Source organism: Morchella sextelata, assembly GCF_020137385.1.
Source record: "Morchella sextelata strain SCLS chromosome Unknown scls_11, whole genome shotgun sequence".
Taxonomy (NCBI): Eukaryota; Fungi; Ascomycota; class Pezizomycetes; order Pezizales; family Morchellaceae; genus Morchella; species Morchella sextelata.
This window is the reverse complement of record NW_025408626.1, coordinates 1,152,412-1,176,111: the sequence shown is the minus strand read 5'-3', so window position 1 is coordinate 1,176,111 and position 23,700 is coordinate 1,152,412. Positions and strand designations below refer to the sequence as shown.

The 23,700-nt window shown below is 49.2% G+C and overlaps 9 protein-coding genes across 9 annotated transcripts; 6 read left to right on the top strand and 3 right to left on the bottom strand.

Annotated features, from left to right (window-relative positions):
* Positions 1 to 193: 193 nt before the first annotated feature.
* Positions 194 to 427, bottom strand: H6S33_001725 (uncharacterized protein; the record flags this gene model as incomplete). The annotated part of the gene is made up of 1 exon (XM_044833084.1): positions 194 to 427. A coding segment is annotated over one exon (234 nt), but the record flags the coding sequence as incomplete, so codon positions are not given.
* A 56-nt stretch (positions 428 to 483) lies between these two features.
* On the bottom strand, positions 484 to 2,358 carry H6S33_001724 (uncharacterized protein; the record flags this gene model as incomplete). Its single annotated transcript, XM_044833083.1, has 1 exon — positions 484 to 2,358. A coding segment is annotated over one exon (1,875 nt), but the record flags the coding sequence as incomplete, so codon positions are not given.
* Positions 2,359 to 4,142: 1,784 nt separating this feature from the next.
* H6S33_001723 (uncharacterized protein) lies at positions 4,143 to 5,996 on the top strand (the record flags this gene model as incomplete). The annotated part of the gene is made up of 1 exon (XM_044833082.1): positions 4,143 to 5,996. A coding segment is annotated over one exon (1,854 nt), but the record flags the coding sequence as incomplete, so codon positions are not given.
* A 56-nt stretch (positions 5,997 to 6,052) lies between these two features.
* H6S33_001722 (uncharacterized protein) lies at positions 6,053 to 6,286 on the top strand (the record flags this gene model as incomplete). Its single annotated transcript, XM_044833081.1, has 1 exon — positions 6,053 to 6,286. A coding segment is annotated over one exon (234 nt), but the record flags the coding sequence as incomplete, so codon positions are not given.
* Positions 6,287 to 6,587: 301 nt separating this feature from the next.
* On the top strand, positions 6,588 to 10,169 carry H6S33_001721 (uncharacterized protein; the record flags this gene model as incomplete). The annotated part of the gene is made up of 1 exon (XM_044833080.1): positions 6,588 to 10,169. One exon carries the CDS (start codon positions 6,588 to 6,590, stop codon positions 10,167 to 10,169), a length of 3,582 nt encoding a protein of 1,193 aa, XP_044693782.1.
* Positions 10,170 to 11,361: 1,192 nt separating this feature from the next.
* On the bottom strand, positions 11,362 to 13,664 carry H6S33_001720 (uncharacterized protein; the record flags this gene model as incomplete). The annotated part of the gene is made up of 1 exon (XM_044833078.1): positions 11,362 to 13,664. A coding segment is annotated over one exon (2,303 nt), but the record flags the coding sequence as incomplete, so codon positions are not given.
* A 1,089-nt stretch (positions 13,665 to 14,753) lies between these two features.
* Positions 14,754 to 16,784, top strand: H6S33_001719 (uncharacterized protein; the record flags this gene model as incomplete). The annotated part of the gene is made up of 1 exon (XM_044833077.1): positions 14,754 to 16,784. One exon carries the CDS (start codon positions 14,754 to 14,756, stop codon positions 16,782 to 16,784), a length of 2,031 nt encoding a protein of 676 aa, XP_044693780.1.
* A 77-nt stretch (positions 16,785 to 16,861) lies between these two features.
* On the top strand, positions 16,862 to 20,419 carry H6S33_001718 (uncharacterized protein; the record flags this gene model as incomplete). The annotated part of the gene is made up of 1 exon (XM_044833076.1): positions 16,862 to 20,419. The coding sequence occupies one exon, from the start codon at positions 16,862 to 16,864 to the stop codon at positions 20,417 to 20,419; it is 3,558 nt and encodes a 1,185-aa protein (XP_044693779.1).
* A 1,189-nt stretch (positions 20,420 to 21,608) lies between these two features.
* H6S33_001717 (uncharacterized protein) lies at positions 21,609 to 23,633 on the top strand (the record flags this gene model as incomplete). Its single annotated transcript, XM_044833075.1, has 1 exon — positions 21,609 to 23,633. The coding sequence occupies one exon, from the start codon at positions 21,609 to 21,611 to the stop codon at positions 23,631 to 23,633; it is 2,025 nt and encodes a 674-aa protein (XP_044693778.1).
* Positions 23,634 to 23,700: the final 67 nt, after the last annotated feature.

Here is a 23,700-nt window from a genome sequence, read left to right as displayed (position 1 = left end):
AGTGTCTTGTAGCAAATGTAACTTTGGTAGAGCACTTACAGGCCAGCTGTTTCGGGTCCTAAACCCATCCTCAGAGTGCTTGGAGCAATCAAATAGGCAGAAACACAATCATAATTTATTCAAGAGAAACATAGAAACCGAAAAAACCCATATGAAAGAAAACTAGTAAACATAGACCCAAACAGACATTTTTCTACCAGAGGATTTCATTGTCCGAGTCTTGCTCAGGCTGCAAAACAAAATCTTCTGTAACCTCCGGGAGTACAACAAGTGGTTCCTCTGCTACTACAGCAGCCACTTTAGCCTTCTTCTGAGAGTTGGACTTGCCATTCCCTCTTTTCCGCTTCTGTACTCTCACTGCTGCCACTCGGACAACAGTAGGTTCCTTGGACCAACAATCAGTCCATTTGTGTCTGGACTTGCCGCACTATTGCACAAGTCAGTCTATGCACTCTACCAATAGGGAGTACCGGAAGGTCATACCTTCAAGCATACTTCTGCTTTCCTTCTTTCTTCTAGAATATCCCCCGGGATACCCTTCAGTTCCACCGCTTTGTCCTTAGGTCCAGGAGTCTTCTGAGGTCCGGAGGAGCTCGCAGCTTCTCTTTTCCTCTTAGGCTGCTGGTCCTTCTGAGCGGGAGGATCTTTCTTGGTCCGAGGGTGCGCCTTCTCAGCTGCCATCCCTTGGTACCTCTCATGGGTGTGCCCTAACTCTCTTAGAGCAGCTATCCGTTCCATCAAAGACTTTGGCTTGGGATTAAAAAGAGCCCAACTCATGCCTAGGTCCGGGAGGAGGGAATTATGAATCTTATCATCCACCAACTGACCCTCATAGCCAGTCTTCCACATCAGCTGAATGATAGTATTCAGGAAGAGGTCTATTCCTCCTCGAGCTGTATGGGTGAGGGTATTCCATTGGGCTACAGCATCATCTCTAGAGATGGCTTCACCGAAGGCAGCTCTAAAAGCATCCACAAAGGAATCCCAGCGCTTCCATCTCTGATCCAACTGCACCGGCATCCCAGCAAGACGGTTGGCGGAGGCTTGATCAATTGAATTATGGTATGCCTCATACCATCGGATCGCTGCCTCACCTTCCATCAAGTTGCCTGCATATCGGATCTTAACCTCCTCAGAGGTAAAGGATAGGCTTTCAATGGAGAAGACATTCTCACATTGCCGGATAAAGGTCTCCACTTGCTCCGCCTTGCCCTGGAACTTGGAAGGTGGTGGTGCCTTTGGTTCTCGAGCCCTGGTGGAAGTAGAAGGGGGAGAGGTGGCCGGAGGTCGGTACTGCTGGGACATCATAGCCAACAGATCCTTCTGCTGCCTTTCCAGCTTCTTCTTAAAATATCTCCGCCAAGCTCTTCTATCACCACCTTCTGGTTCCGAGTCTGAACTGTCTGAATCTCCAGGAGCAGGAGCTTGGGCCGCGGGAGGTGGAGGGTTCTGATTCCCACCACTTCCTCCCTGTGTCTGAGCTGGAGGGGGAGCGGCGGCCGCAGCAGGAGGGGCCACAGGTGCTACTGGTGCCGGGTTGCTAGCCAGTGGTGAGGTTGCTGCTGGTTGAGCAGCCCCAGACATGGTAAACCTTCCTGGATTCCGGGCTAGCGGACTAGGAGATCCTCGGCCTGTACCTGGGAAGAACTCTCCTTCAAAGTCAAAGGATCGGTCGGCTCCTCCAAGGAGTGGATGTGTTCCACCGAAGCGGCTAGGTGGTAAGGGTGAAGCCCCCACCGCTGGCTGCACAATAGGGATAACTCTCCTAGTGGATCGGACCGGAAATGCTGCAAAGGGGCTGGTCTTCCGCTGCATTGTCCTGGTAGCTGCTCTGGAAGAGGACCTGGAGACTGAAAGTGGTGCCGGAGTTGCTGGTCTACCCACCACCAACCTTCCTTCATCAAGAGCTCTCTGTATCTCGGCAACAAAGTCTGGTGGAGTGGCCGGATTGGTCCACTCAATCTCCATAGCATCAACATCGGCATTCAGTTCATCTCTTTCTGCATACCTCCGGAGCTCTTCCTGAACAGAGTTGACTTCCGACCTCATGTACTCTAGAGCTTCTGCCATCAGAGCATTCTGTGCTGCCTGGCGCTCTTGTACAATGAGCAGTGCCTGACTGCCTCGGTTCAACTGACTCTGCAGGCTGTGCTGGAGGTAGGTCTGAAGCTCTGTGAAGAACTGTTGTAAGGAAACCTCATCGGTATCCTGCCAGACAGGCTCACAGCCGGGAATGTAGGTCTGTAGAGCGGTCCTGGGCTTCTTGACAAGCTGTGTCTGCCCGGTGGCATGAAGCTGGAGGGGCACCGGCTGCCATTCAATCTGAAGGGGTGCATCTGGAGCCGAGAGGGCGGACATTTTGTATAGAGGAAGAATAATCTGAAGGTGACTTGAGCCCTAAAGATTATCTGTAACGGGGGTCCTTTCTAAGAGAAATAGATTTGTATAGAATAGAGACGGCCGTGCAAGATAGACAATCAGGTTGCAGATTATTCAAAGATACTATCGCTAGAACTCAATAATCTTTAAGGGCTCTGCTACCGATAAGAATTTGGTTTTTTCTTTTTGATGAAGACTGGCGAGAACAGGACTGAAGGGCGAGAATGAACCTGAGTACTTATACTCCGAAGGCCTCTGTTCTCCGCTCCTAATTCCTTTACTAAGTTCCGGTGGGCCTTCCCTCAGTACCGGAAACAATACCACCGCTACCCCGCTTTTCTCTAAGCGTCAGCAGGTGTTTCCGATTACCCAAGGCAACCACCCTCAGTCAAAGCCTTTGTAACACCTGCAGCCTTGGTTGCCACACAACCGAGGACCTGCATGAATGAGCTGCCGCTCAGGTGTAAGCTTAATCATTGCTGTAGAGCTTTCGCTTATTGTAGACTTCCCTAGCATAGTCTCTGCCCTTCGGCGGACTTACAATGCTCGGAGGATACAGAGGATCACCGGGCAATCAGAGCTTCACTCTGGCCGGTCTTCTAGTCACTGGCGAGGCATAGACTCGTCAGTCATTGCTCCCATGAATAGATCCTCTTCCTAGCGCCCGGAATGTAGTTACTCTAACAGCTGGTAGCTAACCACACTGCCGGTACTTGCATATCACCGTGCAACTGGCTTCTAACAATAACTCTCAGCATGTAATCGGGCCCTGTGTGTACTCATACACCAGACAGTTGAAATGGCTCCGTTACACACCTGCAGCCTTGGTTGCCACACAACCGAGGACCTGCATGAATGAGCTGCCGCTCAGGTGTAAGCTTAATCATTGCTGTAGAGCTTTCACTTATTGTAGACTTCCCTAGCATGGTGTAACGGAGCCATTTCAACTGTCTGGTGTATGAGTACACACAGGGCCCGGTTACATGCTGAGAGTTATTGTTAGAAGCCAGTTGCACGGTGATATGCAAGTACCGGCAGTGTGGTTAGCTACCAGCTGCTAGAGTAACTACATTCCGGGCGCTAGGAAGGGGATCTATTCATGGGAGCAATGACTGACGAGTCTATGCCTCGCCAGTGACTAGAAGATCGGCCAGAGTGAAGCTCTGATTGCCCGGTGATCCTCTGTATCCTCTGAGCATTGTGAGTCCGCCGAAGGGCAGGGACTATGCTAGGGAAGTCTACAATAAGTAAAAAGCTCTACAGCAATGATTAAGCTTACACCTGAGCGGCAGCTCATTCATGCAGGTCCTCGGTTGTGTGGCAACCAAGGCTGCAGGTGTTACAAAGGCTTTGACTAAGGGTGGTTGCCTTGGGTATCGGAAACACCTGCTGACGCTTAGAGAAAAGCGGGGTAGCGGTGGTATTGTTTCCGGTACTGAGGGAAGGCCCACCGGAACTTAGTAAAGGAGTTAGGAGCAGAGAATAGAGGCCTTCGGAGTATAAGTACTCAGGTTCATTCTCGCCCTTCAGTCCTATTCTCTCCAGTCTTCATCAGAAAGAAAAACCCAAGTTCTTATCGGTAGCAGAGCCCTTAAAGATTATTGAGTTCTAGCGATCGTATCTTTGAATAATCTGCAACCTGATTGTCTATCTTGCACGGCCGTCTCTATTCTATACAAATCTATTTCTCTTAGAAAGGACCCCCGTTACAGATAATCTTTAAGGCTCAAGTCACCTTCAGATTATTCTTCCTATCTACAAAAATGTCCGCCCTCTCAGCTCCGGATGCGCCCCTGCAGATTGAATGGCAGCCGGTGCCCCTCCAGCTTGATGCCACCGGGCAGACACAGCTTGTCAAGAAGCCCAGGACCGCTTTACAGACCTACATCCCCGGTTGCGAGCCTGCTTGGCAGGATACCGACGAGATTTCCGTCCAGCAGTTCTTCACAGAGCTCCAGACCTACCTCCAGCACAGCCTGCAGAATCAGTTGACCCGGGGCAGTCAGGCCCTACTCCTTGTACAAGAGCGCCAGGCAGCACAGAATGCCCTGATGGCGGAAGCTCTTGAGTACATGAAAATGGAGGTCAACTCTGTTCAGGAAGAACTCCGGAAGTATGTGGAGAAAGATGAGCTGAATGCCGATGCCATGGAGATTGAGTGGACAAACCCGGCTACTCCACCGGACTTTGTGGCCGAGATACAGAGAGCCCTTGATGAAGGAAGACTGGTGGTGGCTAGACCAGCAACTCCGGCACCAAATCTAGGCTCTAGGTCCTCGTCCAGGGCAGCTACCAGGACAATGCAGCGGAAGACCAGCCCCTTTGCCGCATTTCCAGTCCGATCCACTAGAAGAGTTATCCCTATTGTACAGCCAGCGGTGGGGGCTTCACCTTTACCACCTAGCCGCTTTGGAGGAGTACACCCACTCCTAGGAGGAACTGACCGATTCTTTGACTATGAAGGAGAGTTCTTCTCAGGTGCAGGCCGAGGACCTCCCAGCCCGCTAGCCAGGAACCCAGGGAGGTTCACCATGTCCGGTGGCGCTCAAGGAGCACCGTCCTCACCATTGGCTAGCAATCCGGCACCAGTGGCACCTGTGGCCGCCGCTCCCCCTCCAGCTCAGGCACAGGGGGGAAGTGGTGGAAATCAGAACCCTCCACCTCCCGCGGCCCAAGCTCCTGCTCCTGGAGATTCAGACAGTTCAGACTCGGAACCAGAAGGGGGTGATAGAAGAGCCTGGCGGAGATATTTCAAGAAGAAATTGGAAAAGCAGCAGAAGGATCTGTTGGCTATTATGTCCCAGCAGTTCCAACCTCCGGCCGCCTCTCCCCCTTCCACTTCCACCAGGGCTCGAGAACCGAAGGCACCACCACCTTCCAAGTTCCAGGGCAAGGCGGAGCAAGTGGAGACCTTTATCCGGCAATGTGAGAATGTCTTCTCCATTGAGAGCCTATCCTTTACTTCTGAGGAGGTTAAGATCCGATATGCAGGCAACTTGATGGAAGGTGAGGCAGCGATCCGATGGTATGAGGCATACCACAATTCAATTGATCAAGCCTCCGCCAACCGCCTTGCTGGGATGCCGGTGCAGTTGGATCAGAGATGGAAGCGCTGGGAATCCTTTGTGGATGCTTTTAGAGCTGCCTTCGGTGAAGCCATCTCTAGAGATGATGCTGTAGCCCAATGGAATACCCTCACCCACACAGCTCGAGGAGGAATAGACCTCTTCCTGAATACTATCATTCAGCTGATGTGGAAGACTGGCTATGAGGGTCAGTTGGTGGATGATAAGATTCATAATTCCCTCCTCCCGGACCTAGGCATGAGTTGGGCTCTTTTTAATCCCAAGCCAAAGTCCTTGATGGAGCGGATAGCTGCTCTAAGAGAGTTAGGGCACACCCATGAGAGGTACCAAGGGATGGCAGCTGAGAAAGCGCACCCTCGGACCAAGAAAGATCCTCCCGCTCAGAAGGACCAGCAGCCTAAGAGGAAAAGAGAAGCTGCGAGCTCCTCTGGACCGCAGAAGACTCCTGGACCTAAGGACAAAGCGGTGGAATTGAAGGGTATCCCGGGGGATATTCTAGAAGAAAGAAGGAAAGCAGAAGTATGCTTGAAGGTATGACCTTCCGGTACTCCCTATTGGTAGAGTGCATAGACTGACTTGTGCAATAGTGCGGCAAGTCCAGACACAAATGGACCGATTGTTGGTCTAGGGAACCTACTGTTGTCCGAGTGGCAGCAGTGAGAGTACAAAAGCGGAAAAGAGGGAATGGCAAGTCCAACTCTCAAAAGAAGGTTAAAGTGGCTGCTGTAGTAGCAGAAGATCCACTTGTTGTACTCCCGGAGGTTACAGAAGATTTTGTTTTACAGCCTGAGCAAGACTCGGACAATGAAATCCTCTGGTAGAAAGGTGTCTGTTGAGTCTATGTTTATTAGTTTTCTTTTATATGGGTTTTTTCGGTTTCTATGTTTCTCTTGAATAAAATTATGATTGTGTTTTCCGCCTATTTGATTGCTGCAAGCACTCTGAGGATGGGTTTAAGACCCGAAACAGCTGGTCTGTCAGTGCTCTACCAAAGCTACATTTGCTACCAAGACACTTCCAACCCGCTGCTAAAAAGACTACTACACAATACATCTGCTATACTACCGCTTGGGAATAGAACCAAAGGATCTCTGATCTTAGTAGTGCCCGAAGCTATTAGCTATGTTGAAAAGACAAAGAGAAACAAGTTCAGAACCCGCTGTTAAGCAAAGAAGGTTGGAACAGAGGCTTCCCTCCTTACCAGTACATGGAAAAAGACCTATACTGAAGGCAAGACTGTCATGGACGGTCAAAGGAAAGGATGAAGGCGCCCAAGGGTCTTTCCTGTTTGACACCGGTTGTACAGGAGCTATCCTCAACCAGAGTTTTGTCAGGAAACATGGAATTCCCTTAGTGCGGCGGGATCAACCTCTGACAATGTTTGATGCTCAAGGAGATGTCATGATGGGAGGAGGCGAGTATTACACTCACCCGGTCCGTATGACTATGGGAGATCATAATGAGACACTCCGACGGGAGGTGGCCACACTGGAAGAAGGAATGACCGGTTACCTGCCAATTAGTTGGGCTAGGAAGCATAACCCGGACATTAATTGGGAACTCAACACCATGAGCTGGAGGAGTGACTACTGCAAGCAGAATTGTCTCCCAGCGGCCACCAAGATCGAACTGATCTCTCCATACCAAATGTTGGAAGAAGAAGAGACAGTGTATCAATTGGTTGGTTCAGTATGGCATGATGAGGACGGAGGTGATATTGCTGAGAAAATACACCACCTATACCGGGATTGGGCCGATGTGTTCAGTCAAGAGAAGATTGAGGAAATGCCGCCGCATTCCCATAATGATTTAAAGATCAAACTCTTGCCTGGGACCGCTCCCCCATTTGGCCCGCTGTACCCATGTTCCGCTCCAGAATTGAAGGCCCTCCGAGAGTACCTGGACAAAGAATTGTCTTCAGGAAAGATCTCTAGATCTAATAGCCCCGCTGCGGCGCCCATACTGTTCATTCCTAAGAAGGATGGGACATTGCGGATTTGTGTGGACTACAGGGGATTGAACAAGGTCACTGTCAAGGACAAGTACCCGCTGCCTATCATGAGTGAGCTCAGAGACAGGTTGTTCAAGGCCAAGATCTTCACAAAGATAGACCTGAAGAACGGCTTCAATCTGATCAGGATAGCTGAAGGTGATGAGTGGAAAACCGCTTTCAGAACTCGCTATGGACTGTATCAGTATAATGTGATGCCGTTTGGTCTATGCAATGCTCCCTCCGCTTTCCAGGCCATGATCAATGATGTGCTGAAGGAACTACTGGATGAAGGAGTGGTTGTCTATATCGACGACATCCTCATCTACTCGGAGACTGAGAAAGAGCATGAGCTATTGGTCAAGAAGGTACTACAGAAGCTTAGGGAAGCTAAGCTCTGTGCCTCGATCAGTAAGACATCCTTCCATGTCCGAGAAGTAGAGTATCTAGGCTATCACATCTCGGAAGAAGGAGTATCTATGTCAGAAGATAAGGTGGAGGCAGTTAAGGAATGGCCGGTCCCTGAGAATATCAAGGCAGTACAGGCATTCCTCGGATTCGCAAACTTCTATCGCCGCTTTATTGAAGGCTTCAGTAAGGTTTGCAAGCCATTAACTGACCTCCTGCAAAAAGACAAGAAATGGTATTGGACGGCAGTACATGAGCAGGCCTTCGAAGAACTCAAGAGGCTGTTCACAACCGCTCCAATCCTCCTTCATTTTGACCCTAGTAGGAGAACGGTGGTCGAGACAGATGCCAGTGATTTTGCCAAGGGAGCGGTGCTCTCTCAGTATGGGGACGATAGGAAGCTACATCCGGTGGCATTCTATTCTAAGAAGTTTTCCCCTGCTGAGATCAACTATGACATTCATGATAAGGAAATGGGAGCTATTGTAGCCTCTTTCCGAGAATGGGAACACATGCTCAAATCTTGTGAGCAAGAGATCACGGTTTTTACAGACCACAAGAACTTGGAGTACTTTAATTCTACCAAGGTTCTCACTAGGCGGCAAGCTAGATGGTCTGAAGACCTCGCAGGCTACAATTTCAAAGTTGTCTACAGACCGGGAGAAAAGAATGGCAAGACTGATGTGCTATCTAGGCGCTGGGATCACCGCCTTGGAGAGGGAGGTGAAACTCTGCAGCCGGAGCCACAGATCTTTTTTAGGCCAGGTCAATTGGTTTTGGATCCTGCAAAGCTAGCGGCTGTCAGGATGAATCAATTGCAGAATACATTCTTAGAGCGCCTATACACGGCTGCTAAAGAGGATAGTTTCTGGCAGGAATTGCACCGCTCCCTGGTTGAAAGGAAACCAAATTTGGACCAGAACTTGTCGGTCAAGAACGGTCTTATCTTCTACAAGAATAGATGGTATATACCCAAAGACAAGAAGCTTCAGATGGAAATACTGTCCGATAACCATGACTCTAAGGTGGCTGGTCACTTTGGCCAATTTAAGACACTTGAGCGGGTGAAAAACAACTTCTTTTGGCCCAACATGGATAAGGATGTTGAGGAATATGTCCGGAGCTGTGACAGCTGCCAGAGGAATAAGACCTCAAGACACAAGAAGTTTGGTATGCTCCAACCGTTGGAGATACCCTATCGGCCATGGACTTCCATCTCTATGGACTTCATTGTGGGACTACCGGAATCTAGTGGGTTTACAAAGATCTGGGTAATAGTGGACCGCTTTTCGAAGATGGCACACTACATCCCTCTTCCTACCCTCAATAAAACGGAAGATTTGGCTAAATTGTTCTTGAAGGAAGTTTGGAGACTCCATGGTTTACCTGATGACATAGTCTCGGACAGAGATAGCAGGTTCATCTCTCACTTTTGGCAATCTCTCATGAACCTCCTCAATGTGAAGCTGAAGATGTCCACATCTTTCCACCCCCAAACGGACGGTCAAACAGAAAGAGTTAATCAGACCCTGGAACATTACTTGCGGAGTTATTGTTCATATCAACAGGATGACTGGGCAGAACTCTTGCCTTTGGCAGACTATGCTTATAACTCGGCGGTCTCTGAGTCTACCAAAGTATCGGCTTTTTATGCCAACTATGGATATGAACCCAGGACCAACTGGCCGGCCCCAAAGGAAGGAGTAGAATGGAACAATCCAGCAAGTGAGGTCATGATTTCTCAATGGGAATCTATCTGGCAGGCTATGAACGCCAGCTTGGGTAAAGCTAGATTAAGGATGGCCCGATGGTATGATGCTCATGCCCTGGCACCACCTGAAATCAAGCCCGGAGATGAAGTTATGTTGGACCGGCGCAATGTGCAAACAAAGCGGCCTTTGGGGAAATTGGATCAGAAGAAGATGGGACCCTTCAAGGTCTTAGAAGCTATTGGTACCCGTGCCTACAAGCTCTCTCTTCCCCCTCAAATGGGAATCCACCCGGTCTTTCACGTCTCTCTTCTGGAACCTTACCGAGCACCGGTAGATCCTGAGAGAAGAGTTCCTGTACCGGAGCCAGAAGAGATTGAAGGAGAACAGAACTGGGTTGTCCGAGAAGTAGCTGACAGCCGGGTCAATAAGAAAAGGAGACGAGTGGAATACCTAGTGCTGTGGGAAGGTTATGAAAACGAGGATGCTACATGGGAACCTTGGGAGCATCTCAAGAAGAGTGCTGAAGAAGCCCTTCGGGATTTCCATATGAGGTATCCTAAGAAACCCAAGGACAAGCGGATTGTTGGGGTGTAGATTTTTTCCTTAGGTTTTGTTCCTTGCATATCACGGAGTTTCTTGTCATATAGATTGTATGGTAATAGAATGGTTATAGATCTCGGAGACCAAGATCCTGGAAGAGGGGAGTGGTGTAACGGAGCCATTTCAACTGTCTGGTGTATGAGTACACACAGGGCCCGGTTACATGCTGAGAGTTATTGTTAGAAGCCAGTTGCACGGTGATATGCAAGTACCGGCAGTGTGGTTAGCTACCAGCTGTCAGAGTAACTACATTCCGGGCGCTAGGAAGGGGATCTATTCATGGGAGCAATGACTGACGAGTCTATGCCTCGCCAGTGACTAGAAGATCGGCCAGAGTGAAGCTCTGATTGCCCGGTGATCCTCTGTATCCTCTGAGCATTGTGAGTCCGCCGAAGGGCAGGGACTATGCTAGGGAAGTCTACAATAAGTAAAAAGCTCTACAGCAATGATTAAGCTTACACCTGAGCGGCAGCTCATTCATGCAGGTCCTCGGTTGTGTGGCAACCAAGGCTGCAGGTGTTACAAAGGCTTTGACTAAGGGTGGTTGCCTTGGGTATCGGAAACACCTGCTGACGCTTAGAGAAAAGCGGGGTAGCGGTGGTATTGTTTCCGGTACTGAGGGAAGGCCCACCGGAACTTAGTAAAGGAGTTAGGAGCAGAGAATAGAGGCCTTCGGAGTATAAGTACTCAGGTTCATTCTCGCCCTTCAGTCCTATTCTCTCCAGTCTTCATCAGAAAGAAAAACCCAAGTTCTTATCGGTAGCAGAGCCCTTAAAGATTATTGAGTTCTAGCGATCGTATCTTTGAATAATCTGCAACCTGATTGTCTATCTTGCACGGCCGTCTCTATTCTATACAAATCTATTTCTCTTAGAAAGGACCCCCGTTACACATAGTCCCTACCCTTCGGCGGACTTATCATGCTCAGAGGATATAGAGGATCGCCGGGCAATCAGAGCTTCACTCTGGCCGGTCTTCTAGTCGCTGGCGAGGCATAGACTCGTCAGTCATTGCTCCCATGAATAGATCCCCTTCCTAGCGCCCGGAATGTAGTTACTCTAACAGCTGGTAGCTAACCACACTGCCGGCACTTGCATGTCACCGTGCAACTGGCTTCTAACAATAACTCTCAGCATGTAACCGGGCCCTGTGTGTACTCATACACCAGACAGTTGAAATGGCTCCGTTACACCAAAGGCCCAAATGTTATCCTAGGATTCCTTCCCGAATTAGCATAAAAGGGGGAAACTTTTGTTGTTTCGGAAACGTGGTTGTTGGTTGCAAATTCAGCCATCGGTAGCCATCGGACCCAGTCGTCTTGTTGATAGGAAACATAGCTTCGGAGGTATTGTTCCATTATGGCATTAATCCTTTCTGTCTGTCCATCTGTTTGGGGGTGGAATGCAGTAGAGAACTTTGGCGAGATTTCCAATCGATCACAAAGGGACCTCCAGAATTCCGCGACGAACTGTGTTCCTCGATCGGGTACCATAGTATCGGGTAATCCATGTAGTTTCCAGACGTTATCAATATATAGCCTTGCTACTTCCCGTGAATCCGCCTCCTTTGTCGTCGGTATCAGATGCCGCATCTTGGTTAGTCTATCTACCACGACCAAAATCGCATTATACCCATCACTCTCAGGAAGATCAGTCACAAAATCCATCGAGACGTCTGTCCAGGGCCCATCGGGGATTGGCATGGGGCGAAGTACTCCATAAGGTGCATTGTGTGATGCCTTACTACGGATGCACACATTGCAATTCCTGATATATTGATCGACGAACTTTCGCATCTGTGGCCAGTAATATTCTCGACTTAGGAGCTCCAGAGTCTTCGCTCTACCCGGATGTCCTGCAGATGGTTTGTCATGGTGTTCTTTTAAAAGCCTTAGTCGAAGGTCATCGTCGTCTGGTACATATAGCATGCCTCGATAAAGTAGCCGACCGTTGTTATCTTCTGCACATTCGGCGAGTGAAATCTTATTCGAGTGACGAACGCCATTCCGGAGCATAGCGAGGATCTTATTTGGGAAATTATCCACTTGGTAAGCTTTTGAAAATAACTCCTCTACAGTGGACGCTCCTTCAGCGGATTCATTTGACAAAGAACCCGCGAACAAACTTAGCTTAGTATCCAAATTTTTTCGCTTCAGAATCACTTGACTCTGATGCGTCAACCGTTCATCCCCCTCTTTAGGTAGGTCACCTGACCTCCTAGTCAATGCATCTGGTTTTGTTCCTTGTTTTCCTGGTCGAAATTGTATAACGAAATCGAAGCGTGAAAGAAATTCAGACCAACGGGCTTGTCGACGATTTAACAATTTTGTTGTCATAAAATATTCAAGATTTTGATGGTCGCTAAGAACTTCAATTGGAAATTGAGCTCCCTCCAGGTGATGTCGCCATTCTTCGAAACATCGTATAACTGCTAAAAGTTCTTTGTCATAGATTTCGTAGTTGCATTCTGCAGGAGAATGTTTCTTAGAAAAGAAAGCAACTGGATGTAGGATTCCTTCGTTGTCACGTTGAGATAGGATTCCTGCTGAAACATAGTCGGATGCATCGGTTTCTATCACAATTTTTCGATCCGGATTAAAATGAGCTAGGATTGGCGCCGTTGTAAACATCTTTTTCAAAGTTTGAAATGCTTCCTCCCTTTCATCCGTCCAATCAAATTTAACATTCTTCTTCGTCAAGGCTGTAAGTGGAGCAACAATTTTCGAATATCCTAAAATAAATCGCCGATAGAAATTTGCAAATCCTAGAAATACTTGAACATCACGAAGATTTGTCGGTGTGGTCCATTCCAAAACATCAATAACCTTCTTTGGGTCCATTCTATTTCCATTCGGAGTAAGAATTAAACCGAGATATTTCGTTTCCTGAACCATAAATTCACATTTTTCAGGTTTAAGGTGAACATGATTCTCATCAAGTACCTTTAGAACCTTTTGAATGTGTTCTTTATGTTCTGGTAGAGTTTCGGAATAGATAAGGATATCGTCTAAGTATGCCGTTACAAATTGGTCGAGATAGGGACGTAAAATATCATTGATCCAATGTTGAAATGTTGCAGGGGCATTAGCCAATCCAAATGGCATTACTGTATATTCGAAATGTCCATATCGAGTTCGAAATGCCGTTTTCCATTCATCTCCCTCCGCTATCCTGATTTGATTATATCCCCATCGTAAATCCAATTTAGTATAGTATTGTGCTCTTGACAACTTAGCCAGGGTTTCTTTCAACAATGGTAATGGATATCGATTTTTGATTGTAATCGCATTTAGGCCTCGATAGTCAACACAGAGTCGAAGGGTTCCATCGCTTTTCTTTACAAATAGTATGGGTGCTCCCGCTGGTGATTCACTGGCTCGAATAAATCCTTTGGGTAGATTTTCATCAAGATATTCTCGTAGTGCTTTTAACTCAATTTGAGATAATCCATATATAGGTCCATATGGTGGTCGTTTGCCTTCTTCCAGTACTATCTCGATGTCATGGGATGGTCGGTGTTACGGGCATGCCAAGCATTTACGGGAGTGAGAGAAAGGCTAGTAGATACCCCAATACCCTCTGTACGCTAATATCAACTCTTGACCACACTCGCGAAGTGTGGTGCGACCAAATTACGACCAAAAAACCCAGAGTCATAAAAAACACGTTTTCGACCCCAATAATAACCCCCGGAGCGTCAAACCGCCGGAGGGGAGTGTTTTGGTACCGGTGGATATATGAGGGACAGCTGGAATCAATCGGATCGAAGATCGGACCGCTCGGAGCGAATCGGCGCAAAGCTGCCAGCCGACCGAGTACCTATCGGCGGTACCTGTGGGCATGAGAGGACTCTGCTATGTGGGAAAGCGATGTGGGAAGAGGCCTGAGTAGGTAGCCTTGCCGTCCGAGACCTCCGAATAGCCGACGCTGACGATTATCCACCAGACGGCCGATGGAGAAGAAACATCGACAGGGGAACGTGCATTAGAGTGGATAAATAGGTTGAGGGGTTTCAGCGGATTTAGGAGTTTGGGTTACGGATTTAGGAGTTAAATGTTCTTGGTTGTTTTTCAGGGTCTCGGGCATGCCCCGAGTGTATTCTGTATTATTAGTAGACTGGGTCCTCAAGACATAAGCGAGGGATATAAATACTGTGTCATTCACTGACTAGCCAAACCATCATCGGCGAAATCAGAGTCTTAACAATATAAATCGTTGATACGCGAGTTACAACTTTATTTGACTATACTTTTGGAAACACTTTACTCTATCGTGACTTCGAACTCTACCTGAACTATTACGTCGAAGACGGTCGAATTCTATACGCTAACTCTAGTGAATCTTTGTTGATAACGTAGCTCGCGGGGCCCGTATCGGATCAAGGAGAATCATACTCGACGTTGACTGAAGAGACCTTGGAGACTTCTACCTTTGTAGCTGTTAGCCGAACTCTGAGCTCTGCGTAGTGTACTCTTGCGGTCTGGTACGCATCCCTCACAGTATATTGTTACTCACAAGTTCACTTGGAGTAACGAAGTCACCTCAAAGAAAAGAACTATCATCGTTATCCCCTATCACAATGACTACCCGAAGGGATAATTACTTCATAGATAACTCGGCCGTAACTGAGGAGGCCGGAGGAGAAGATTCTATGGTGATATCAAGGGCTGCTAGCCCAGACCCCCTATTGACGGGAGGACCCTCTACAACAACTAGGCAATCGAGTAAACGCTCTGCTCAAGCCCAGTTCGTGAGGAATATGCAGGAGTTTTTGGATACCCATGAGGCACAAATGAGGTATCTTGGTGCAGCTGGACAGGCCGTTTGGCAGCAGCTACAAAACCTCCAGGAACAAGTCCAAGGGAGTGGGCAAATCCTGGATAAGAAGGTGCGACAAGAAGCCATTGCCCAAAAACAACATCTGGAATCGCTCTTTGAACTCGTCTCCAGTGTCCAACAAGTACATGAAGCTGCACGAGCCGCCGACCACAAGGTTCTGGAGCAAAGTCATCTGCAAACCCAGAACCAGTTACAGGAGGCGGAGCGACAACTGAGGATGGTAAGAGAAGAGCGAGAGCAGGAAAAAGGGGAGCAACGAGCTTGGTTTGCGGAATTCAAGCGGTCCGATGCGGAAAGAAACCAACGGATAGCCGAGATGGAGGAACTACTGCGACAACATCTGTCAGTAGCACCTTCTGTGGCAAGTGCTCCCTTAGATCCTAATGCACCCCGAACGGTTCCTGTTGGCAATGGCAAGAAACCCGAAAATGCTGGCCCAGTAGGAGGAAACGCTGGTCCAGTAGGAGGAAATGGAGGCAGGCAACCGGAGGATGCCGGCCCAGTGCAGGGCAATAATGGCAGAGGACCGGTGGGAGCTGCTCCAGTTGGCGGGAATGGTGGGAATCAACCTCCACAAAACCCACCAAGAGGAAACGTTGGGGGAGACCCAGAACCTTCCGACGACGATGACGACGATAACAGTGAATGGTCGCACGGTCGGAAGAATTGGAGAAGGAATCGAGGCGGGAACCGGAACTCGGCGCCGCCTGAAGATGACGATATGGTAGACTCGCTTGCCAAAATACCCTTTGAGTTCGATAATGCCAGGAAGCACAACCTGCGGCATTGGCTCATGGAGTGCGAGATCTACTTCGAGCAGAAGCCCAAGAAGTTCCGAACGGACAGAAACAAGGTGCTGTTCGCTGGAACGTATACGTGTGGGTTGGCAAAGGAATGGTTTATGGAGTATATCGAGACCAAGATGCTAGGTCCGGCAGCTGCCGACTACGCTACTTGGACTCGGTTCCGTCAGGAGATCAGGAAACGCTTCTTAAGCACTCAGGAGGCTATGGAAAACGCGATGAAAATGCAGCAGTTTAAGTACTCTGCTAACATCGGGGACTATCTGACGAGAATGGAGATCATGAACCAGCATGCTCAGATGAAAGGAGCATCCTATCGCGCTGCCCTGCTCCAAGGGCTACCAAATGAAATCCGGGAGCGCCACTCACGCTTCGATCCAACCGATGACGACTCCGAGTACATCCAACAGTTGGAACGAGCCGGCAAGGCTCATGAAGCTTATCAAGAGCAGATGAAGATGTTGGGGAAAGCAGAGTCGAGAGGAAGGGAGTCGAACAATGGTGGGAACTCGCGGCCGAAGGAAAAGGGGTTTAAGATCAAGGGGAGGGCTCAGACCGAGGAGAAGGAAAAAGGGCAAGATAAGAAGAGCACCAGCAAGAACAAGTCGGGGAACAAGCCAATATACCACGACTACGACGAAGCTACCAAAGGAGTTCCACAGCCGGTCCGAGAACAGCGAAAGACCGATGGAGTCTGTGTGCGATGTGGCCGGAAGGGTCATCTTTGGAAATGGTGTCGTTCTGATGCTAACAGCAGTGCATCTATCTCCTCTTTCTCCCGAAAGCGTACCCGCGATGACGATGGCGACCACGATATGGAACCACCAGAACCCCAACCTCAGAAGAAGCGTATGAGGCACCGCGCTAGAAAGCCGGCTGCTACGGCTGCTGCGGAGTACACCAGTGGGCAAGCGTTTGTGCGAGAACGCGGATCGGAATCTGAGATGGATTTCGATGAGGATTTTTAAAAGGGGACTCTGATGAGTCAGGTCAGGAGTATCCCCAGATTGCTATGTTATCACTGACGGAAAACAACAAAAAAAATATGAAAAGAAAAAGGCAGGAAGGGAGAGCGTCCCAACCGGAGAAAAAACAGAAAATTTTGGAGGAACCTATTCATGGTCCTCGACCTATCGTTAATCAGTTCCTTTGTTTTGCGGAAAAATGTTTACCTTGTAAGGTGTTGTTGGATACTGGTGCAACTGGTCCTGTTTTGTCTGCTGTTTTTGTTGATAGTTTTGAGGTCCCGAAGGTGAAACGAGACGTCCCGGCCCGGGTATTTGGATTTACGGGAGAAGTTATGAAGGGCACGGGACACGCCTTTACACAACCATTAATTATAATGTCAAGGGGGCATCAAACACAGCTATCATTCGAGATCGCCCCTCTCCCGGTTGGCATCGATGCAATACTACCGAATTGGTGGTTGAAAGAACACAAGCCGGTTATAAGGTCAAATGGGGAAGTCTCCTACGATGGTGAGAACTGTAAGAGTCGATGCTTTACTGACAAGGAACCTCAAATAGAAATGGACGAGGGTGTATTGGACGATCCGGAGGCCCAATTCATCGGTAGCATTTGTCTTTTGGAAGATGAATCGGTTAACCTCCGCGAAACTCTTCCCTCTTGGCTCCATGGGTTCCTTAAAGTCTTCCTACCGTCGGAAGCCGACAAATTACCACCGCATCGATCCTACGACCATGCGATAGATCTTGAACCAGGCAAACAGCCACCATGGGGACCCGTCTACTCCCTATCCGAAGTCGAGCTGAAGGTGCTTCGGGAGTACCTGGACAAAATGTTGCGATTGGGAAAGATTAGGCCGAGCAAATCCCCGGCAGGAGCCCCAATTCTATTTGTGAAGAAGAAGGACGGTAGTCTACGACTTTGCGTTGACTACCGTGGACTTAACCGCGTGTCCATCAAGAACAGGTATCCGTTACCACTTATGGACGAACTACGAGATCGAGTGGCAGGCGCGGTTATCTTCTCGAAGATTGACCTGAAGGAAGGTTACAACCTTATCAGGATCAAAGACGGCGACGAGTGGAAGACAGCCTTTCGTACGCGGTACGGGCATTTTGAGTACCTCGTCATGCCTTTTGGGCTGGCAAATGCACCGGCGACCTTCCAGAACATGATGAATGATGCCCTGAGGGAATTCTTGGATCAAGGTGTAGTAGTATACCTAGATGATATCCTAATATATAGCAAGTCTCGAGAGGAGCACAGGGAGTTGGTCGGCAAAGTCCTTAGTAGGCTACAAGAATACAACCTGGTCGCCAACCCGAAGAAATCGTTCTTCGAGCTCACTGAAATCGAGTTCCTCGGATACATCCTTGCCCCAGCAGGCGTCACCATGGCACTGGATAAGGTTATGTCTGTTACGAATTGGCAAGCCCCGCGTAGCGTTAAGGAAGTACAGATCTTCATGGGCTTTGCCAACTTCTACAGAAGGTTTATCCACAATTTCTCCGGGGTCTGTAAACCCATTACCGATTGTCTCAGGGGTGATGCTAAGAACTTTGTCTGGTCTATGATGGCCCAAGCAGCCTTCGAAAAACTCAAAACCCTATTTACGTCTGCGCCGATCTTGGTACACTTCTCTCCAGATCGCCAGACTATCGTGGAAACGGACGCAAGCGATTTTGCTATCGCCGCAATCTTATCCCAGGTTATTGACGGAAAGACTCACCCTGTTGCCTTTTATTCTCGAAAGCTTAACCCAGCGGAACTCAATTACGACGTCTGGGATAAGGAGATGCTAGGAATTGTGTCAGCCTTCAAGCAATGGCGTCACTACCTCGAAGGACCTAGTCGAACGGTTCTCGTCTATACAGATCATAAGAACTTGGAATATTTTTCAACAACCAAGGTTCTTAACCGACGACAGGCAAGGTGGGCTGAGTCTTTGGCGGAATTTGATTTCAAGATTATTTACCGCCCGGGAACCAAAAATGGGAAGGCAGATGCACTATCGCGACGGCCGGAGTACCGTCCCGAAGGGGGAGGCACGCTTGGGAAACAGCCGATAGACAGGTTCTTTAAGCCCGGACAGTTGGCGGAGGAAGAGTTTGTGGTATCAGCGGTGTCGCTTGCCTCCAAGGGGGTGATTGACTGGTCGAAGAATTTTCTGGATCATGTCAGGCAGGCGGCATCGGGAAACCCGACATGGGTAGGAATGAAAGAGAGAGTTGAGCAAGGGGAGAAGCTGGGGGAATTGAAGGATATTGCCGAAAAAGACGGGCTACTCTTCTATAAGAACCGACTCTATATTCCGGCAGACGACCGCATCAAGATCCGAATTGCACAGTCAGAACACGATTCGAAGGTGGCAGGACACTTTGGACAAGACAAAACTTTGGAACTCATCACACGTAACTTCTATTGGCCAAAAATGAACGAGTGGATTGATGACTACGTTCGGTCATGTGACGAGTGCCAGCGCAACAAACCCAGCCGCCATAAGAAGTACGGTGCGCTTCTACCATTGTCCACACCACATTCCGTCTGGCAATCGATATCAATGGACTTCGTCGTGCAATTACCGGAATCGAAGGGATACAACCAAATTTGGGTAGTAGTCGATAGGTTCTCAAAGATGTCGCACTTCATTCCCCTAGTAGCAGAAACGACCGTGCAGGATTTAGCGAAGATATTCCTCGGTCAAATCTGGCGACTCCATGGGCTGCCTCTTGATATAGTTTCCGACAGGGACGCCAAGTTTACTTCAAGCTTTTGGGCATCCCTTATGGAATTATTGGACGTGAGGATAAGAATGAGTACGGCTTTCCACCCTCAGACCGATGGGCAAACAGAGCGAGTCAACCAAACCCTCGAGCATTACTTACGAGCGTTCTGCAACTACGAGCAAGATGATTGGGCAGAGCTACTCCCGTTGGCGGAGTATGCTTACAACAACTCGGTTACCACCGCCACGGGTCAATCTCCGTTTTATACCAATTACGGTTATAACCCAAGAACCAACTGGCCGACAGAAGCCGAAGTGGTCAACCCAACTAGTGATCTGTACGCTCATTTCATCCGAGGGGTTCATGATTCTGCTCTCGCTCGCTTAACAGACACCAGGGAAAAGATGGGGAAATACTATGATCGAAAAAGGGACGAACCGCCTAACTTCAAGGTGGGAGATATGGTTATGCTCAATGCGACCAATATCAAGACACGTCGCTCCACTAAGAAACTCGATCACAAGAAACTCGGCCCGTTCAGAATCATCCGACTAGCCGGGAAACGAGCCTGCGAACTGGAACTGCCGCCACAAGTCAAAATCCATAATGTGTTCCATATTGAACTCTTGGAACGGTATCGACAGAGCAGTATCCCAGGCCGAGAACAACGTCCCCCAACTCCCGAAGAGGTCGATAAGGAAGGAGAAGTGCTGTACGAAGTGGAAAGTATCGTGGGGAGCCGGAAAAGTAGAAGAGGATTAGTGGAATACCTGGTGAAATGGCGGGGCTATTCGATGAGTGACTGTACGTATCAAGTCATGGACGCTATGGATGAGGAAGTACTTGACCTTGTCCGCGACTTCCATCGAAGGAACCCCAAGGCCGTGAAGGACCAGCGCCTGAGACTATAGAGGTACCCTACGGGGCTAAGTCCTTCCCCTCCACAGACACCGCGGGTGATATGTGGAGCAGGTTTACTGGAACCATAGTCTGTCAGAAGATGTCCCGAGACGTGACACCCTGGAAGGGGGGTAAGCTGTTACGGGCATGCCAAGCATTTACGGGAGTGAGAGAAAGGCTAGTAGATACCCCAATACCCTCTGTACGCTAATATCAACTCTTGACCACACTCGCGAAGTGTGGTGCGACCAAATTACGACCAAAAAACCCAGAGTCATAAAAAACACGTTTTCGACCCCAATAATAACCCCCGGAGCGTCAAACCGCCGGAGGGGAGTGTTTTGGTACCGGTGGATATATGAGGGACAGCTGGAATCAATCGGATCGAAGATCGGACCGCTCGGAGCGAATCGGCGCAAAGCTGCCAGCCGACCGAGTACCTATCGGCGGTACCTGTGGGCATGAGAGGACTCTGCTATGTGGGAAAGCGATGTGGGAAGAGGCCTGAGTAGGTAGCCTTGCCGTCCGAGACCTCCGAATAGCCGACGCTGACGATTATCCACCAGACGGCCGATGGAGAAGAAACATCGACAGGGGAACGTGCATTAGAGTGGATAAATAGGTTGAGGGGTTTCAGCGGATTTAGGAGTTTGGGTTACGGATTTAGGAGTTAAATGTTCTTGGTTGTTTTTCAGGGTCTCGGGCATGCCCCGAGTGTATTCTGTATTATTAGTAGACTGGGTCCTCAAGACATAAGCGAGGGATATAAATACTGTGTCATTCACTGACTAGCCAAACCATCATCGGCGAAATCAGAGTCTTAACAATATAAATCGTTGATACGCGAGTTACAACTTTATTTGACTATACTTTTGGAAACACTTTACTCTATCGTGACTTCGAACTCTACCTGAACTATTACGTCGAAGACGGTCGAATTCTATACGCTAACTCTAGTGAATCTTTGTTGATAACGTAGCTCGCGGGGCCCGTATCGGATCAAGGAGAATCATACTCGACGTTGACTGAAGAGACCTTGGAGACTTCTACCTTTGTAGCTGTTAGCCGAACTCTGAGCTCTGCGTAGTGTACTCTTGTGGTCTGGTACGCATCCCTCACAGTATATTGTTACTCACAAGTTCACTTGGAGTAACGAAGTCACCTCAAAAAGAAGAACTATCACCATTATCCCTTACCACAATGGCATTCCGAAGGGATTATTTCGTAGACACCTCGGCCGTAACAGACGAGGCCGCAGAGGACGCTATGGTACTATCTGAGGCTGTTAGCCCCGATCCCCTACTCCAGGGAGGACCCTCTACACACACTAGGTCAACGAGTAAACGCTCTACTCAAGCCCAATTTACGAGGTCCATGCAGGAGTTTTTGGATACCCATGAGGCACAAATGAGGTATCTTGGTACAGCTGGACAGGCCGTTTGGCAGCAGGTACAAAACCTCCAGGAACAAGTGCAGGGGAGTGGGCAAATTCTGGATAAGAAAGCACGGCAAGAAGCCATCGCCCAGAAGCAACATCTCGAATCGCTCTTTGAGCTCGTCGAAAATGTTCGACAAATGCAAGAAACTGCACGAGCCGCCGACCACGAGATTCTGGACCGTAACCATCGAATAACCCAGGACCAACTGTTGGAGGCGGAACGACAGCTGAGAGTTGCAAGAGAAGAGCGAGAGCAGGAGAAAAGGGAACAGCGGGAACTGTTGGCACAATTCAAGCAGTCCGATGACGTGAGAAACCAACGAATAGCCGAAATGGAGGAACGTCTACGACAACATCTGTCGGTAGCACCCTCCATGGTGAGTATTCCCTTGGACCCTACTGCACCCCAAACGGTTCCTGTTGGCAATGGCAAGAACCCTGAAAACGCTGGCCCAGTAGGAGGAAACGCTGGTCCCGTAGGAGGAAATGGAGGCAGGCAACCGGAGGATGCCGGCCCAGTGCGGAAAAATAATGGCAGGAGGCCGGTGGGAACTGCCCCAGTCGGTGGGAACGGTGGAAATCAACCTCCCCAGAACCCACCAAGAGGAAACGTTGGGGGAGACCCAGAACCTTCCGACGACGATGACGACGATAACAGTGAATGGTCGCACGGTCGGAAGAATTGGAGAATGAACCGAGGCGGGAACCGGAATTCGGCGCCGCCTGAAGACGAAGATATGGTAGATTCGCTCGCCAAAATACCCTTCGAGTTCGATAATGCCCGGAAGCATAACCTGCGACATTGGCTCATGGAGTGCGAGATCTACTTTGAGCAGAAGCCAAAGAAGTTCCGAACGGACAGGAACAAAGTACTGTTCGCTGGAACGTATACGTGTGGGTTGGCAAAGGAATGGTTCATGGAGTACATCGAGACCAAGATGCTAGGTCCAGCAGCCGCAGACTACGCTACTTGGACTCGGTTCCGTCAGGAGATCAGGAAACGCTTCTTAAGCACTCAGGAGGCTATGGAGAACGCGATGAAGATGCAGCAGTTTGAGTACTCTGCTAACATCGGAGACTACCTGACGAGGATGGAGATCATGAACCAGCATGCTCAGATGAAAGGAGGATCCTATCGTGCCGCCTTGCTCCAAGGGTTACCAAATGAAATCCGGGAGCGCCACTCACGTTTCGATCCAACCGATGACGACTCCGAGTACATCCAACAGTTGGAACGAGCTGGCAAGGCTCACGAGGCTTATCAAGAGCAGGTGAAAATGTTGGGGAAAGCGGAGTCGAGGGGAAGGGAGTTGAACAACGGTGGGAACTCGCGGCAGAAGGAGAAGGGGTTTAAGATCAAGGGGAGGGCTCAGACTGAGGAGAAAGAGAAAGGGCAAGATAAGAAGAGCACCAGCAAAAACAAGTCGGGGAATAAGCCAATATACCACGACTACGACGAAGCCACCAAAGGAGTTCCACAGCCGGTCCGAGAGCAGCGAAAGACCGATGGAGCCCTTGTGCGATGTGGCCGAAAGGGTCATCTTTGGAAATGGTGTCGTTCAGATGCTAATAGCAGTGCATCTATCTCCTCTCTCTCCCGAAAGCGTACCCGCGATGACGATGGCGACCACGATATGGAACCACCGGAACCCCAACCTCAGAGAAAACGAATGAGGCACCGTGCTAGGAAGCCGGCGGCGACAGCTGCTGCGGAGTACACCAGTGGGCAAGCGTTTGTACGAGAACGCGGATCGGAATCGGAAATGGATTTCGATGAGGATTTTTAAAAGGGGACTCTGATGAGTCAGGTCAGGAGTATCCCCAGATTGCTATGTTATCACTGACGGAAAACAA